The sequence below is a fragment of the Macrobrachium nipponense genome, chromosome 45 (assembly GCF_015104395.2).
Source record: "Macrobrachium nipponense isolate FS-2020 chromosome 45, ASM1510439v2, whole genome shotgun sequence".
Taxonomy (NCBI): domain Eukaryota; kingdom Metazoa; phylum Arthropoda; class Malacostraca; order Decapoda; family Palaemonidae; genus Macrobrachium; species Macrobrachium nipponense.
The window spans coordinates 10182757-10202623 of record NC_061105.1 but is presented as its reverse complement, the minus strand read 5'-3'; the positions used below and the strand labels follow the sequence as shown (position 1 = coordinate 10202623).

Genomic DNA, 19867 nt, shown 5'->3' with positions numbered 1-19867 from the left:
GACAAACGTAATGAAGAGTTGGTATACGTTTTTGCTCACTGTGGGAACTGACAGGATTAGGCAAGGCTCTTTTCAAGAACTAGATAGAAAAGAAAACTATAAAAAATTGAGGAATAACTGTTAAGGTGTCCTCACCTTTTTGTCGAGCCGATTTTAAGATTTTGATAGATTGTTTTTATTCGCCAACAGTTTTCAACAAGAGCTAGTTGGAATTTTAAGAAATCATTGCACATGGATGTTTACCTTAGCATTTCAAAACTTTCCCATACTTTGTTTTCATGCTTTCAATAACTGCTATTTAAAATAATAAAATTGTAGTACATGGATTTTTTTTCTTGGCACTTCAAAAATATTAAGTAGACCAATAATTGTTTTATTCCAAGCAATTCAGAAGTACCACGTAGATTAGTAATTGTTTTATAAAAAGCTTTTCAAAAATACCTCAGACTAATTGTTTAATGCTAAGCACTTAAAAAAATACTACATAGACTAATAATTGTTTTGTGCCAAGCACTTAAAAAATACTACAAACACTTAGCAATTATTTTATGCCAAGCACTTCTGAAATGATGGATAGACTAATAATTGTATGCTAATATCTTCTCAATTATTTTATGCCAAGCACTTCAAAAATGCTGCACAAGACTAATCATCATATGCCAATATCTTCGTATGCAGTTTCGGATGCCACAAATGCATATTGCTCTGGTTACTTTAGTTGGTTTTGCTCAAGTTGGTTTTCAACAAGTTTGGCCACTCTAATATGAGTTTGGCCACTCTAATTTGAGTTTGGCCACTCTAATTTGCATTCTCAGTTCAGTTTATTCCTTGCTGCTAGTTGCCAAGTCAGATGCTTTCGTGGGGTTCTAAAGGAAATTGCAATAATATATAGCAATATATATCTTGTTAACTTGAGTGAATGAAAGCAGATGAATTAAAATTAACGTTTTTTTTTTTCAGGCTTTCTTTTCAGACGTGACGTTTACTCAACTCGGAACTAATAATTTATCGGTTACGAGTTTCCATTCTGGCAGCTGATGTCTTCATATGATGTCTTCATAGTTTACTAATTTTTTTTCTAAATGGAGTCTTTAATTAGAAAGAACCATTTAGAAAAAATGAATAAGATTTTAAGCATGGGATTAGGAAATTTACCTTCTTGGACTCGAAGACTAAGTCTTTATTAGTTTTTGTAAATTATATTGCAGTAGTTACTGGAAGTCTGAGTGTTAGTTCACTATTAATTTTATCAGTTCACATTGTTGAAGGTACTTGCTAAAGGAAACTTTGTATGTAAACTCTTTGTATGTTGACTCAAATTTCGATAATTATGTATTTCTTTTTCACAGGTGTACCCACCGCGAGCTTTTTAACAATATCAAAGAAACATTGATAGTTTTAGTAGGAACACGAATGCGTGTTCCCTGGTAGTCGACATTGGAAGTATGCTAGCATCAGAAGAAGCAGGATTCTTGCCTGTGTTGGACTGAAAAGAAGACAAGTAATCTATTTCTTCTGAACACAGTTGCAGCAGCAATTAGACGCCTCTAAAGCAACGTAGATCCATCGTCAGATATGGAAGCAGCAAAAATAGTTGTCAACTTATTCAGTATGTTTCCGCTGTAGCAGCATTAGATGCGTTAAAGCAGCGGAGTTCCAACATTCGATTCAGAAGCAGCAGAAACATTTGTGTAGCATCAATAGATTCCTCCAAAGCAGCGTAGATCTAACAGCAGATTTAGAAGGAGTAGTCAATTTCTTCAGCACTCCAAACCAGCGAAATTCCACCAGCAGATTCAGTAGAAGCAGGAATAAAGTTCCACCAATAGATTCAGTAGAAGCAGGAATGGTTGTCAACTTCTTCCGTACACAACTGCTGTAGAAGCATTAGATGCCTCCTGAACAGCGTAGACTCAACAGCAGATCAGCAGCTGCAGAAACAGAAACATTTGTCAGTTTGTTCAAAACATAGCTGCTGCCTTAGAGGGCTCCAAAGCAGCGAAGCTCCAACAGCAGATTCAGTTGACAATTTCGTATGTACATAACAGCTGCAGCAGCAATCGCTGCCTCCAGAGCAGCGTGATTCAACAGCAGATCAGTAGCAGGAGCAGTTGAAAAATTTTTCCGTACACAGCAGCATTAGAGTACTCCAAAACAGAGCGGCTCCAACAGCAGAAACAGATGTCAATTTCTCAGTACATAGCAGCAGCAGCAGCATTAGAGGGCTCTAAAGCAGCGAAGCACCAACAGCAGATTCAATAGAAGCAGAAAAAGATGTCAATTTCTTCAGTACTTAACAGCTGTAGCAGCATTAGAAGCCTCCAGAGCAGCGTTGATTCAACAGCAGATCAGTAGCAGCAGGAACAGTTGTCATTTTCTTCAGTACTTAACAGCTGCAGCAACATCAGATACCCCCAAAGCAGGTTAGATCCAGTAGCAGCAGAAACTTACAGTAAATTTCTTCTGTACATCTCAGAAGGTGCCTCCTGACCAGCCTAAGTCTCAACAGCAGACTCAGTAGAAGCAGCAACAGTAGTCAGTTTCTTCAGTACCTAACAGCAGCCTCAAATGCAGTGGTGTTGCAGCAGTGTTCTTAATTTCTTCAGTTACTACAACTGTAGCCAGGACACCTGGAAAGTATTATAATCTAATATTAGGTAAAAGAAATATAACACCTGAAATGTCATACAGCTTTCTTATTTTGTAAGATATACGATGAACAGAAAAATATAATGAAATATACAATGAAAACCAAATAAGTACTCTTACACATCCCTCTATAGTCTATATGATGGTAAACGTATTAGTGATGAGAATTGGGGTAACAAACTGAACTGATGATCTATACAGACTATGAAATACTAAAAAAAGTTCGGTTCGGTAGAGGCGAGAGATTCTGAACGATGATATTGTGAAACTCGGGAAACGCTGTCTGAGGTTAGTCCCTTGTATATATACAAGGGTTGCAACTGTTTTGCCAAAACTTGGAAATAGTTTAGATAGATATATTAGCACTGCCTTTGTAGAAACCATTTTGGGCTAAACTTACAACCTCAATCTAATATGCCCTAGAATCAACAAATTATGATTAACTTTCCTCAAATGAGTTTTGCCAAGACTTGAAATAGTTATATATATCAGCACAGCCTTAGTAGAAACCAGTTTGGGCTAAACTGACCACCTCAGAATCTAATATGCCCTAGAATCAACAAAGTTATGATTTACTTTCCTCAAATGACAGACCCTGTCATTAAACTCATATTTTGACTGATGTGACATAATGACATTAAATTTTTTAGGTAAAGGAAGAACATACCATCTTTAAATGAAAAATAAATGACCAACTTAGAAAACTCCAATCTTTACCATGGCTATCAAGAATTTTAATTTATTAATATTAAGCCCCTTTGAATACTTTTTTCTGCCTTAATTCTCCCATAGAGCAATTTTCAGTTCTAGAAAACTATCTGCAGAAACAAAACCCTAAAATTTGCTAGTGACTTTTGTCAAATGTCATTTTACAATATCTGTCAATCTGACGCTCCAGTAGGAAACTTCTGTACTACCTGTAAACCAGGGTCACTTACTTTAGTTAACGTAACATGCTTATTGTACACCCTAGAAATTACCCTTTCATATTAAAAAGAAACAATGAAACCCTAGAAGTTGCAATTTTCTATGCAAAATAACGCTTATGTACCCCTAGATAAGCCCATTTTCTGAAATTGCCATTTTATATTAAAAATAACACTAATGGTTTTATGAAAGTGGCAATTTCCTATGCAAAGTAACCCTAGATAAACTCATTTCCTATACAAAAAGCCAATGTACCTTTAAAGAAATTCCCATTTTCTGTGCAAATAAAACTCACGAACTCCTATGAAATAGCATTTATGTAGAATAACACGCAAGTGATCCCAGAAAACTAGTATTTTCTATGCAGAGAGCTAATGAACACATGTACTAACACGCACAATAGTTCGCGTTCCCTCTGCTGATCCAGAGTGAACACGAATCCGCGACTCTGAAACCCCGAAGCAGTTGAACAAGTAACCAATTAAGCACCCAACAGATGTCGCACCGTCAGGCCAAAGAAGGAGGGGTGGGAAGCAGTATTTTTCTTGAACGAAGAGTAAAGTCTCCATAATCTAATATTGTTAATTAAGGTAGTGAGCGTAAAGTTTTTGTTGTTGACGATACTGGGTTTGCGTGTAAAATATGCAATTAAGGAAATATGCGAAATGAATAAGATAAAAATGCTTAGGAAGCCAGTATTCATGATTTTTAAAAAATATTTCCTATAGATTATCGTATCTTATCAACAGGCACGACATATGAGGCGGCTTGCAGATTACAGAACACCACCGTTAACACTGTTGGTGAAAGCTTTGTATCGATCTTGTGGACAGTCGCGTCTGTTGATAGGATACGATAATCTATAGGAAAGGCTAATTCTGAATACTGACATCCTAAGCTGCACATTTTACACTCAAGGCTTGGACCTTGTAGCCGCAATGAACTTCGCACATTTAAACATTGCGGTATGACTTTCTGAACTCATTTCACTAAGTAGTTCATGAATTTCCTATGGTTGACATAACTGTAACCACAAATAACAGTACTAACTCAAAGGCTACTTAATAAATACACGAGTAATTCCTTAAATACACGCCGAGATGCAACCATTATTTATCATTCATAGGAGACTTTTACAATGATTTATGTAAAAAAAAGTAATTTTTATCACTAAAATATTTTTATTATTTATATATTTCTTTACTACGTTAATGTATAATATTAAAATTATACTACAATATTTAAAAATATGAGGATAATAAGATAAATGGCTTTCTCATACCATCTCAAACTTGACAAAAACGAGAATCTCGGCTTCTTTGTTGCTTCTTCCTTCCATCTCAAGCGACGCATTGAACGAACTGCAAAACTCAATCGATAAATATGATCATTTCTTGACTAAGGTCATAATAATTATAAGAAGACTTGATTGATCTAAAAGGCGGAATCCTCTGTAGCCTAAAGCAGAGTTTTGCTGTAATCCTGGAGTGGCTCCAGTTAGAGTACTGGAAGATAGGCCTAAGTGGTGAAGGACTTCCTATGAAGGAGACGCCATTATTGAGCAATGAAGGATGGTAGCAGGGAAGGATTGATGCAATGCAGGAGAGCGAGAAGGAGAGAGAGAGAAAAGGTCCCCAGGAAGGTTAAGGAGGCTTCAGGTCTGTCTGTCTGTCTCTCTCTCGTGTTATATTCTTCATACCGTCTCTCAAACTATTAAACGTCTCTCTCTCTCAGTAAGCTTAACATTCTTTATTATTGAATAAATAAATGATATTATCATCTTATTTTTTATAACCTCCTGTTATTCTTTATTTGCCTTTCATAATGGCAGCCTTTATTATTATTATTATTCGACAAACTTGAGTCAAGCCAAACCCTATTCGTCAATAGGTTCTTATTCTTCAGTTGAAAATCGTCTTAGACCTATACAATTTCTACGTATTCGTGATACCTTTTAACATGTTTTGATTTTATTCTAAACAGAGTTCACACACCACCCCAAAACTCTCTCTCTCTCTTTCTCATTGCGAGTATTGGCCTACATTTATGCAGGAAGTATGTAACCCATACTTTGCAGAGGTAGGCCTACTACAAGCGTCATAAACTTCATTAGAAAGTTTGTTACCACTACAATCAACAACCACAACAACAGCAATAACGAAGACAATACTGAAAGGTTATTAACACGGTTTTCGTGGAGCTCTCACTACATAAATTGCTGTCAATGATGAATTCGTAATAAGCTTACGTACGCATTACTCAAATGGAGTCACATTTGGCGCCTACTTCGTACATACGGCATGCCATTATGGATGGACAATATTACTTTTTTAAATTTTTCCTTAACGAAGATTGAATAGCTACGTACTTAAAGAAGGCGCTATTCTGACGTAAATGCGCTTGCATTAGAATTCGTGTACACACACACACACACACACACACACACACACACACACATATATATATATATATATATATATATATATATATATATATATACATATAACATCATCAACTGTACATAAACATAGCCAATATACATAACGAAGTAATTCACTCTCCATCAATAAGCACATAACTTCATCAGCGAATATTTATAGGTTCATTCACATTAATCAGAGAGTAGGACGATTTCCCCTTCATCTAATCAAAAAAATATTCAACGTAAAGGAATATTTATATTAGGGCTGTTGCCTTGTATAATAAGGTGCCCTATGAGGTAATGTTAGACTTGCGATAATCTTACGCTAAGTCGGTTGGTTATGCACTTCCATACTCATTGGAGTGTCTTGGGGTTCGTAGATCACTTACGAAGTCGGTATTATCTTCTTTGGTTATGACGACGATGTGTTAAACTCATGATGATTCGGCAATGATGTGAGGTTCTAGTAGAAAACACTAAGTATATTAATACTTATATTCTCTGAGATTACATGGTGAAGATCAAGTAGGATTGTACAGGTCTTCTAATGACGATAGCTCGATCGCTTCTGCCAACGATGATGGCTAATTCTGTTCTGCCCTGTTGCGACTACCATCTCGGTTACAAGTCATAAAGGAAGCAGACAGTAGCTCGAACATATGAACATACATACAAATGAAACACACTACAGATCACGTAGGCTGTTTGAATTATAGGTCGCGGTACTTGTCTCAAGCAGGGAGCTTGCACTAATGTTTCAAAACAAATGAATGACCACAGATGACGGCATGTCATCTTAGCCTACATACTTTATCGTCTCTGGTCTGATCACATTCCTGCAAGCAATCTGGTTGACCTCTTTAGTTTTAGTCTTTTATATATATGGAATAACATTCCATATTTTTATTATGTAATCACTTACATTTATGTATGTATATAAGTACATGTATATATATATATATATTATATAGTATATATATATATATATAGATATATAAAAATATATAAATATATATATATATATATATATATAATATATATATAATATATATTCGCTCATTCATTTCAACACTGACATAACTCAAAAAATGCTACCTTTCAGGAGAAGCAAAATAAACTTTTAATTTAGCAATGAATTTTTATTTCATGATTAAATGTAGTACATGACATCTCATATTAAAAAATACACTTATTATAAACATGCTTTGTGCCTATTTGAAAAATAAATTTGGAATTATGACGTTATTGCAGGAAATAGACACATTTTCCACTGTTGTAACTGAAGTTATGACTATATTACAACAAAAGGAGAAATAAATAAAGGAAATAAACAACTGTTATTACACAAGTAACAGTTCAATATTTATTTATACTTATTCATTTCTATTTATATAATTATTTTGGTTATTTTTTTATTTATTGGGCAGTTGGAATACAGCTTGCAAATCATAAACAGCTACAGCAGCATTTGATGATACTTTATCACTAGTTTTTTCAGATCTTGACAATTTTTTTTTCAACTTGGTGCTGATCATACTTCTCTTGCAGACTATTTTTTTTTTTCAGTTTTACTTGCATTTTCAAAGGTTCCACATGTGTCACATTGATCTTTTTTCGGGGTGAAAAAAAAAAAATATATTGTTATCTTCAGTGAACAACTTGTAGAACATAGAGTAGTTCCCAAACGGTGCATTATTCTCTTTGCATTTTGAAACATAACCTCTATGGATATTAGCAACAGTCTTGCTTCCGTCAATGAAAACTCTCGATGAATTAGCCCTGAGGTAATGACTCTCAATTTTTGGAATGGAATAAATATGAGCCTTCATTCCGTCCTTGATACCTTCATCAACGGTGTGGTGATTACTGTGCTTACCTCTCAGATCATTTTCAATCAAATTTCCACAAACTTTATTCTTCTTTTCCAAGACTGTGCGGATAGGACGGTCATTGTAATCTTATGTGTTTTTTCTCTCTTTGGTATGTATTACATACCGTTTTCCTTCATTTCGTAGTTTTTCCTGGAGACTTCGCCTCCAGTTTTCAGGTCGTTTCTTCCTTTTCGAACCTCTTTTAGCTGGGCTTTCTAATTCTTTGGTGACCTTATTTCTATGTCTAGCAGCGTCAAAATTTTGATTCAGAGAAGAGTCATCGTCATTACTATCAACTCCTTCTGAATCTTCGTCATAATTTGCTTCATAGTCTTTATCTGCAACTGAATCATCAGAGTCTAGCACATCTGGTGATGCTGCATGAGTTGATGATGAACTGCTCTTTGACGAGGATGATGAGGAACTGCTGCTTGATGATGAAGAGGTACTGCTTGATGTAGAACTATGCCTTGATAATGAACTTTCACCTGAATTTCTGCACTGCATTGTCGGCATCTCTACACTCTTGGTGTTCTGGGAAGGACTTGGTGGTGCCTCGTGTTGGTTTGCTATAGGACTTCGACATTCTTTCCTGCAACAATGTAAGCAACAATTATTATGTAACATGTATTCTCTACAGTAATGATGTCAATTATAATTATTATACTTGCATTACGTAGGAGATATTTTAAAGGTAAAAATTTTTATCATCGTTGATTTAATTATATGAAATAATAGACAAATCTTAATCCTTCAGCAGCTTACCTGAATCAGAGACATTTTCAGTCACTTCAGTCTCCTGCGATGATGCCTCTTTTTTGTTTTTTACACAGATTTCAATGCCAACTGTAACAGTTGTTTACCTCGACTAGTCATATTTACCTGTATTAAAATAAATTATATATATTATATTATAATATATATATAATTATAATATATAATATATATAGATATATATAATAATACTATATCTTATTATATTTCCCATAATTATTTAAAAAAATTACGTACGTGTAACGGAGACGAAGTAACATATGTAGAAAGACTATTCTAATTCATAAGTAAAACAAGATAATATGGTTTATTTTATCTGTAAATATCTGGGCTTTATCGGTACTATATGATATCAATTTCGTAGATGTATTGAACCAGGGCCTCCGCAAGATAATGAAATTAAATAGTATTATGGAACGATAAGTGATTCATTATACTAAAGAATTAGATTGGAAAAAAATAGCTATATTTTTACGTGAATAGTAATTTTATCTGATTTTTTCAAATCATTTTTTCTATTTTGACGAATATCTTGATCAACAAGCTTTTTATACATAGCCGAGATATTACTTATATCTGTAAAAAATTATATTAAACAACCCCAAAGTTAATTTCAAACAGGAGACAATTTAAAGTTGTTAACGCTAAAATTATTTTCTTTGTTAATCTTATTTGGAAATAGAAAACGATAATTTATGGGTGACTAAATTAAGTCAACGTATTTGAATTACCTACATAATTTTACCTCTCTCTCTTTTTCTTTCTCTCTCTCCCATGCCATATTAAGTTTTTGATGTTTTGTAGAAGCACTTTGTAGGATCCACGTATTAGTTTTAGCGTGAACTCTAGTTATTTCATCACGTAGAAAATAAATAGATTTTTTTTTTCTGAAATTCTTGACATTTTCAGTAATGATATCAATCGGGGGAGCTTATATAGTTCAGTCTTCGGGGCTGGAAACTGAAGCCTTTGAAATCAACAGTTCGAGTGCAACTCGACCTAAAGATCTTGAATCCATCGTAGGGTGACCAGACGTCCCCCGGTTTTCACTGTGAATGAAAGATCCTATATTGTAGTAGGTATATACATAAAAAAGAAAAAAAGAAAATGTTGACCAAGCTGTAGCATAGTTGTACACCGTACTACTCGCATAGTACATTGTATATAACTAAGGGAATGATAAACAGCTTTGCACTTCACAATTTGCGAGATCGCCCAAGACCAAAGTCAATTACAGACAGCAGCCAGAGCGTCTCTCGTGTGTTGACGCCGAGGATGCTACGGAGGACTGAGGAAAAAGCCTGAATCGTTAATGGAGAAGATTTGGACAGTGCAGGCATAACTGATCCTGGCGGGCTTTACGCTTTAGTGACATTTATTATAAACAGACACTAAAGGGGAAGAACACAAGTATATAACTAGTTTACAAGTTAAAAACTTCAGCATTTAAAAAAGCATAAGATTTATATTGGTCATAAACAAAAAAAGTAGTCAAATCAATGGTATGGTAGCACCTTGCATATTCTTTAGTACTACACACCGATATCCCTCCATTATTTATTCATCATTTGAAAATTGTATAAGAATCTATGTGATTAATGTAGTATTCATTGCTAATATATATATATATATATATATATATATATATATATATATATATATTTCTTTGCCACGTTAATATTTCCAATCAAAATTAACAACATTGTTCTGAAAAAATAGGAAAATAATTAGGTAAATGACTCTCTTTACCATCTCAAACTTGGCAAAAACTAGAACCTCGGCTTTTGTTGTCTTCCATCTCAAGCGACTCATTGAACGAACTTCAAAAATTAATTGATAAATATGATCCTTTCCTCACTAAGGTCATCATAATTAATTATAAGAAGACTTGATTGATCTAAAAGGCGGAATCCTCTGTAGCTTAAAGCAGAGTTTTGCTGTAATCCTGGAGTGGCTCCAATCAGAGTACTGGAAGATAGGCCTAAGTGGTGAAGGACTTCCTAGGAAGGAGACGCCATTATTGAGCAATGAAGGATCGTAGCAGGGAAGGATTATTGATGTAATGCAGGAATGAGAGAGAGAGAGAGAGAGAGACCTTTCCTTACAGACCTTACATCTTGTTCGGGTTGCCCAAGGTCCCTTAGTGTGAGGCACCTCTAATGTCTACCAGAGAGTTGCTAGTGCATCTTCCGGTATTTTTTGCATCTTCCAATCTTGGATGGTCTGGGATGCAGCTTAGATATTTGTCGAGCTTATTATTAAACACATCTACGCTCACTCCTGATATATTCTTCAGATGAGCTGGCAACGCATTGAATAGACGCTGCATTATCGATGCTGGAGCGTGGTGGATTAATGTCCTGTGTGCTTTCCTTATTTTTCCCGGTATAGTTTTGGGCACTATTAATCTACCTCTGCTTGCTCTTTCTGATATTTTTTAGCTCCATGATGTTTTTGGCTATTCCTTCTATCTGTTTCCATGCCTGAATTATCATGTAGCGTTCTATTCTCCTTTCTAGACTATATAATTTTAAGGATTGTAGTCTTACCCAGTAGTCAAGATCCTTAACTTCTTCTATTCTAGCTGTAAAGGACCTTTGTACACTCTCTATTTGTGCAATAGCCTTTTGATAGAGTGGGTATTATATCATATTGCAATATTCAATTGGACTACGAACATATGTTTTATAAAGCATAATCATGTGTTCAGCTTTTCTTGTTTTGAAGTGCCGTGACAACATTCCCATTTTTGCTTTACATTTTGCCAATAGAATTGCTATTTGATCATTGCATAATATGTTCCTATTCATCATCACACCAAGGTCTTTAACTGCTTCCTTATTTGTGATTGTCTCATTATTAGGTCCCCTATATGCATATAGCTTTCCTTCTCTGTCTCCATAATTCATTGATTCAGATTTATCAGAGTTAAATACCATCCTATTTACCTCTGCCCAATCATATACTTTGTTAAGGTCTCTTTGTAGCGCATTCCTATCTTCATCACAAGTAATTTCTCTACTTATTCTTGTGTCATCGGCAAAACTACTCACTACCGAGTCCTTAGCATTACTGTCTATGTCTGCAATCATAATAACAAACAGTAATGCAGCTAACACCGTACATTGTGGCACACCAGATATTACCTAAGCTTCATCCGATTTCTCATCGTTTGCAATAACTATCTGTTTTCTGTTGTGTAAAAATTATTTTAACCATCTTCCTACTTTATCCAATATATTATGTTTTCTAATTTTCTTCGCTAATATATTATGGTCTACCTTGTCAAAAGCTTTTGCAAAGTCTAGATAAACCTCATCTGTTTCATTTTTGTATATGTTCTCACGGTGGACTAACAGTTGGGTTTATGTACTTTTTCCGGGTACGAAACCATGTTGTCCTATATTAAACAAAATATTTTTTATTAAATGTTTCATAATATTTTTCTTCATTACCCTTTCATACACTTTCATAATATGTGATGTTAGACTCACAGGCCTATAATTACTTGTCTCTAGTCTTGATCCACTTTTGAAAGTAGGGGTAATATATGCTAATTTGTGCTCATCATAAATCTTGCATGTATCTACACTTTGTCTTAATAATATTGCAGGTGGCTTTGCGATAGAATGAACTACTTTCTTTAACAAAATAGCAGGGACACCACCAAGCCCTACATCAGCTACATTTTTAATTTCATTAATAGCCTGCACATAATATCGGCTTCATTAATATCTATGTCTGCTAAATATTTGCTATTTCCGTCCCTTACTTCTATATCATTATCTTCATTATCAATTCAAGGGGTGAATTCTCTCTTATATCGTTCTGCCAATATGTTGCATATTTCCTTTTTTTTATTCGTTAATCTCCCTTCAATTCTTAGAGGGCCTATTTCTATTCTTCTTTTATTTATCTTTTTTGCATACGAGTATAATAGTTTGGGGTTTTGCTTGATATTTACTAGGGTTTTTTCTTCCAAGTCCCGTTTTTCATTATCTTTTGATTGTATAATCTTTTGTTCTGCATTTTCTATCTTACTTTTTAGTTCTATCACTTTCCATGCATTTTTTTCTTTTGCAAGACCTTTTTTCCACTTTCTGATCTGGAACAAGATCCTTCTGTCTCTTGGTATGCATGACTGATGTTTACTTTTCTTCTTCGGTATATATTTATCCACTATTTTCTCTAATACTATACAGTGATTCTCAAACTGGGTGCCGTGGCACCCTGGGGTGCCATAGATAGCGCCTAGGGGTACAGCAAATTTGTCATGAGTTTTGTCTTGGCTAAATCGTCTTAATTAACATTTGAAAAAAATTTTTGCAAAAGACTTCATATAATTGTCAGTGTAGGTAGGAAGTTACATGCTTAAACATTTATCTCAAATAGAGGTTTATATTCCCTTTTCTATACGTGTACAAATACAATACAACTAATACTACTACTACTACTACTACTACTACTACTGCTAATAATAATAATAATAATAATAATAATAATAATAAAATGTAGCAGTCGTCTATTCATTCTCACACTTTCTTTGTTTATACTCGTTGCCCGTCCGATACGTGGTCGCTTCTCGTCGGCTTTATATAACCCCAGTTTTCCACTCCCGAGTCAGTGAGGCATAATACGTCAAGCCATAAGTTCTTTGCTGTTTCTGGGGTTATATTACAGTTGTATCGAACAGTATCGTGCTTCTAACATACCGTACAATGGATAAGTTTGTCTTAAGAAGAGAAGACACGAACTTAGTGGTGAGGGTGAAGAAAGGGACGAAAGTGGATGTGTGAGTGAAAACGATTTGGCCATTCCAACAACAATAATCAACTTAAAAAAAAAAAAAAAAAAAAAAAAAAAAAAAAAAAAAAAAAAAAAAAAAAAAAAAAAAAAAGCAAGAAAAGTCGCTCCTACTCGGATAATTATGTAAGTTTCGGATTCCTCTGGTATGGTGATGAAGTTACTCCTATGCCATTGTGCGTTATTTGTGGTGATAAATTAGCTAATGAAGCAATGGTACCCAGCAAATTAAAGAGGTATTTAACTCTGAAACATAATCATCTTGCTAACAAGCCTCGGTCCTACTTTGAAGGACTTTTAAGTAAGCAAAAACAAGAGTGTGATGCTTTCTAAGAAAGCCAAAGTTTCTGATAAAGCACAAGAGGCCAGTTACTTAATTGCAGAGTTGGATGTTAAAAGCATGAAACCTCATACAATAGCAGAGACTCTGATTCTCCCTGCAAGTAGTGCCATAGTAAAAACAAAGTTTGGAAGTGAAGCAGAAAAAGAAGTGAGGAAAATTCCCGTTTCGGATAGTACCATTAGCAGACGGATTCATGACATGTCAGCAGACATATAGGAAACTGTATGTACCTCTGTGAAGGAAAGTGAAATGTTTGCACATCAGGTAGATGAGTCTACAGGCATTGGAGGTATGGCTCAATTTCTGGTATTTTTCGGTACATTCATGATGTTAAAATAGTGAACCAGTTCTTTTGTTGTAAAGAACTTAAGGAAACTACAACAGGCAATGATATTTTCTGTACATTAAATGAGTACCTAAAATCAGTTGGTTTGTCCTGGCAATCGTGTGTGGAGATTTGTACAGATGGGGCACCTGCCATGATTGGCTCAATGAAAGGATTTGTGTCATTAGTGAAGAAAGAAAACAGCAGTGTGATAACAACACATTGCTTTCTTCATCGTGAAGTGCTGGTTGCAAAAACAATTAGCAATGATTTAAAATATGTACTGGAAAAAGTTGTAAAAATGGTCAACTTTATAAAAAGTCGACTGCTGAAGTCTCGTCTGTTTGCTAAGCTATGTGAAGAGCTTGAGGCAAAACATTTGAATCTTTTCTACATACGGAAGTAAGATGGCTGTCTAGAGGGAAAGTATTGTCACGTGTATGCGAACTGAAGGAAGAGATGCTTACTTTTTTCACTCTTGAACAACAAGAGGAATTCTGTGATTTACTGGCAGATGACACTTGGTGTGCAAAATTTTCTTATTTAGCTGACATCTTTGAACTTTTCAACAAGGTAAATGTCATCATGCAAGGAAAATCAGAAAATATTTTATCTTCCACTGGTAAAATTAAAATTCTGAAAGAAAAACTGCAACTGTGGGGTGGCAAAGTAAAAGAAGGCAATTTGGACATGTTCTCACATGTTGCAGTAGCACCAAACAGTGGTGAGATAATGCCCATTATTTCTGAGCATCTTGCAGTACTGGAAAAACAACTTCAGCACTATTTCCCAGACATATGCACTGAAAACTATGACTGGATAAGAAACCCATTTGTTGCATCTGTATCAACCCAATCTCAGCTTACCCTCATGGAAGAAGAGCAGTTAGTGGAAATGTGTAATGATAGTGATCTAAAGTTATTGCACATGCAGCTGCCTCTTGACGAATTCTGGGTTCAGATTAAGACTAAGTACCCTATGTTGCCAAAAAAACTCTGGTAATGTTAATCCAGTTCTCTACTTCTTACCTATGTGAGTTGGGGTTTTCTGCTCTAGCAAACATTAAAACTAACAAAAGGGAAAGGCTGAAAACTCTTAAGGAAGAAATGAGAGTATGTTTGTCTACCATTCAACCCAACTTGAAATGGATCTGTCATTCACATCAAGCACACACATCTCACTAAATTAGGTGAGTTTTTTTTTCTTTGCTTAAAGGTGACTACCATTTTTTTTATTTAGTCTGCATTCATAAGTCTTTACTTCAAATCTTCTAATATGCTCTTTGTGTATACTATCTATTTCTGCACGCACGGTGGTGCTGAATTTGGTTTGATTATGGATAATACAGTAATTATATTCATCAAGTAAGTTAATTCATGCGATATGGTGGGAGGGTGAAGAAGGGGTGCCACGGTAATGCTTACATCAGTTTAGGGTGCCATAAATAATATCTCCGTAATTACCTTAATATCATCACTTACGAAAATGTTATCCCAGTCTTAGTTTAATTCTTCATTTATTTCTGACCATTTTATATTTTTACTGTAGAAGTTGTATTTTCCATATCTTTCCCACTTTTTCATTTCTTGCTTATCTCTGTTTTCACTTGCTTTGGAATGGACTGTTAATTCTATGACATTATGGTATGAAATACTCTCATTATAAACTATTATTTCTTTAACATAATTCACCTCTTTCACAGATACTAGGTCTAAAGTATTTTCCTTTCTTGTTGGCAGGTGATTTATTTGTTGAATGTTGTATTCTAGTAGCATATCTAATAGCTTTTCGAATTGCCTCTTATCTTCTGCACTACTATTACTCTCTTTTTTATATGTATAAATTCAACCACTATCTCCTATTCGTTCTTTCCAGTCTATGAAAGATAAGTCAAAGTCTCCAGATAGGAGAATAGTCCAGTCCATGTGATTTCTACATATATCATCCAATTTTTCTATTATTATGTCAAACTCTTTAGTATTAAGCTGGTATCACACTAGCCATTTTTTGCTCGCGGTTTTGGCCAGCATCCAGCCGATGCTCGCGAGCAAAAGTGTTTTATCGTCACACTAGGAACTTGTGGTTTCCAGGAGCCGTAGGAAAAAGTAAACAAAACTGATCAGCTGATACCATCATGCCGACCAGAAATTGTCGGACTGTGGCAAAGTGTGTGCAGTGGTGTATTTCTCGGAAACTTACATGAATGCAAGAGTAACAAAAAACGTTTGTGGGTTCGAGAGTGGCCCAGGAGAAGAGAAGCCAAAGGTCTGAGTGGACGTCCTATCAGCAGCAGCCATCTTGTTTGTTGACACTACGCTGTGGCTTGCGGCTCGTGTTGGCTGCTTCCCGTTTTGTCGGAAAGCTAAAATCTTGCACTAACAGCTCGCGGTTTTCGATTTTCAGCAGCAACGGCTCGCTGCTCGAGAAAAAAAGGCCTAGTGTGAGGCCAGCTTTAAGGGGTCTATATATTACTATGTTCATTAATTTTTCAGAATCAAATTCTACCGCTAATAGTTCACATTCTGAGTTACTATATTTCTCATATATTTTTCCTTGTTTTTTGTCTTTCCCATATATTGCGGTTCCCCCTTGATTCCTATTTTTTCTATCTGATCTATAAGTTTGGAACCCTTTTATTTTATCGTTATTCCCAGTCTCTTGGGAATACCAGGTTTCACTTATATTCATTATATCTATTTTCTTTTCAATATGGGTAAGTTCTTCTAAGTACTCTATTTTTCTTTTTGAGTTACTCGTAACCAAACCCTGCGCATTCATCACTATGATGGTTTGCGTGTTTTCTCCTTCATTTAACATGGGTAATAATACGGATTTTCCACTGTCTCTTTCCTGTTCTGGTATGTTATTCTTTTCTTCATTTCCTGATATTCTGACATTAAGAAATCCAACTTTTCCATAATATTTGATCTTCCTTCATCATAATTATTCATTTTGTGTCTGAATCTGCAATTTTATCCGTATCTGCAATATCCTCTTGCATCGTAAATACAGTATTTATCTCTTGAGCTGTATCCTGGAGCTGATGCTTTAAAATTCTTTGCTGTCACACCATATTTTGGTGATGGCTTGCTTTTTTCCTTCACCCCATATTATTTGTTCCTCTCTTTATTTGTTTCTTTCTTATTTTGGATTTTGTTATTTGAGAGAGAGAGAGAGAGAGCATCTTTCAATAAAATAATTAGAACAAAATTTCTGTCGAGGATAATATTAAAATTGATGACAATTGATCGATCGATCGATCGAGAGAGAGGCTGGAAATGATTCAGGAGCGGACAAACCATAGAGTAGAAAGGAAAGAGAATGATTGGAATTGTGCAATATTTTCATTTTGGAGCTCTCTTTGGATCTTTCCTCAAAAGGAAGAAAAGCAAAGGGGACATTAAATAGCGAATGAAGAGGAAGTAAACAAAATCTCTTTATTAAGCAGACATTAATCATCAAACTCCACATTTATCGGGGTGAATTTGTAACTCAAGAGAAAGACATTTCATAACCACCTCACACTTCGGTTGATTAAGAATTAGTTATGGCTGGAGTATACCAACCAAAACCATTCTAAAGAATAAACAGAAAAAGTTAATTTCATAATAACAACCAAAAATAATAACTAAACCAGCCCAGCAGTGTTGCCATATCCACATAGGAAAATTATGCTGGGTTACGATAAAAGTAATCTACATCGAGCAATTTTATCCCAGAAGAAATCTTAACTTTGCTAACTTTATGCCAAAAGAAACTATTTATATATATATATATATATATATATATATATATATATATATATATATATATATTATATTATTATTCTATAAGTGCTTCATTCACTTACTGTGAAACATACAGAGCTTAAATCCAATGTACATATAAGTGTATATTTATAAAATATACCTGTGAATAAGGAAATATAACTTTAATTAATATTGTAGCTGTATGTTTATAGCATAATATAACTAGGGAAACATAATTAAGGCTCTTCTAAAATTAATTAATACTTGGAAAATTACTGTAGCCTATACACTTAAACATATCCCGATTCAGAGACAATATATATTAAAAGTAAGTATAGTAAATTTTTCGAATATTATATCTAATAATATATATGAGATCTATAAAACTTAACTAATTTTTCTACATGTGAAAAAATCTGAAACTAAAGTCTTTCCGTCGATTCTCTATATTTCTAAATAAAAAAGAAAAAATCTCAAAATCAGCAGCTCTCATTACTTGTGATCAACTTCATATAAGTCTTTGTTCAAAATTTTGATCATCGCATTTGATGTGGTTATAATTTGAGCATTCTCTTTTGCCCTTGATGGCCTATCCACTTATTATCTCATTTGTGAGTGATCTGTGACTAAGCCTAATTCTTCTGTCTGTAAGTTCACACACGAATAATTCTTTCACAATCTGCATTCGACACTGGAATTGTCAATAAAGATTTGGTCAACTTTGATAGAGTCATGTGTTTGAGAGACTGATGGACCTGTGCCCAAAACACGTAGGTACGGGTACTCACTCACGGGCAGCACATGAGGGGCCGCCTGAGGGGGAAGAAAATTTTTAAAGTTTGAGTTAATTTCTTTTTGTATTGAATTTCACTCAAATTTGAGTCAATGTTAACGTTTTAATGTAAATTTTACTAGAATTCTGCCAATTGTTTCAGAAGTGTTAGGATTCTGCTAAATAGATGTGTATGCTAGAGGTCGGAAATTTGCTCAAATTATACTAGATCTGGCAACACTTGAAATGAGGTCAAAAGTGGGAAAAGCGAGGAGAACGTTTCAGTTAATAATGGTTTACATAAATACATTATATAAGTCTTTATTATGGTTAAAATTCTAACCAAAAATAATTAAGAGTAGATGGATAGCAGGTCATAGGTAATTAAACGTAGGGTCAACACCGAGATCCGACCATTATTCATAATCTACATGAAAATGTTTTTAACACTATGTAATTATACTTTTATTGCTTATATATTTATAGATTTACTGGACACTTTAATATCTAAAATTAAAAATATACCACGACATTTTGTTAAATATATTAAGCATGACAAATGTTCCAGATTGGTGCCCTATACACCTAAATTCTTTCATACGATAAAGATTTGTCCCGAATTGGAAAAACAAATCCGTCTGGAGATTTACAGATTATAATAATCATATTGTACGGAACAATAAATAAATAAAACAATCAGAACTTAGGGAAGAGAGAGAGAGAGAGAGAGAGAAGCTGAAAATGGTTCATGAGCGGATGAACACTATAATAGAAAGAAGGAGAATGATTGGAATCGTTCACAGAAAGGAACAAATGCAGCATTTTCAAGCAGTCATCTTGAAGCTCTCTTGGGATCTTTTCCTTGAAACGGAAAACAGCAAAAGTGGCAGTAAATAGTGAATGAAGGGGAAGTAAACAAAGTTACTTTAATCTTACTTCAAAGATTATGCTCCATTATCGTAATGAACTTGGCACGTTTCAACATGGCGGCAATATTTTATCTCATTGAAAACCATTGGGTTACAAGTATTAAAGAGTTTCTATGGCTAAAATTATATAAACCGAAAATAGTATATAACCTTCTTATACCTACATTTAATACAGGCACATGATTATGATGTTAAACAGAAAAGCCAAAGAAATGAGGTAAAAACAATGGAACATCATGAATCCGGGTAAGTGACTTGGAACCTTTAGATCCATGATAGAAGAGTGTGAAATATCTTGTTGTG

The 19867-nt window shown here is 34.5% G+C and overlaps 1 protein-coding gene across 1 annotated transcript; it reads right to left on the bottom strand.

Moving 5' to 3' along the window:
• Window positions 1–2514: 2514 nt before the first annotated feature.
• Window positions 2515–16411, bottom strand: LOC135214077 (putative uncharacterized protein DDB_G0277255). The gene is made up of 4 exons (XM_064248189.1): window positions 16314–16411; window positions 8067–8461; window positions 7719–7928; window positions 2515–2630 (listed from the first exon to the last, which is right to left on the bottom strand). Exons 1-4 carry the CDS (start codon window positions 16409–16411, stop codon window positions 2515–2517), a joined length of 819 nt encoding a protein of 272 aa, XP_064104259.1.
• Window positions 16412–19867: the final 3456 nt, after the last annotated feature.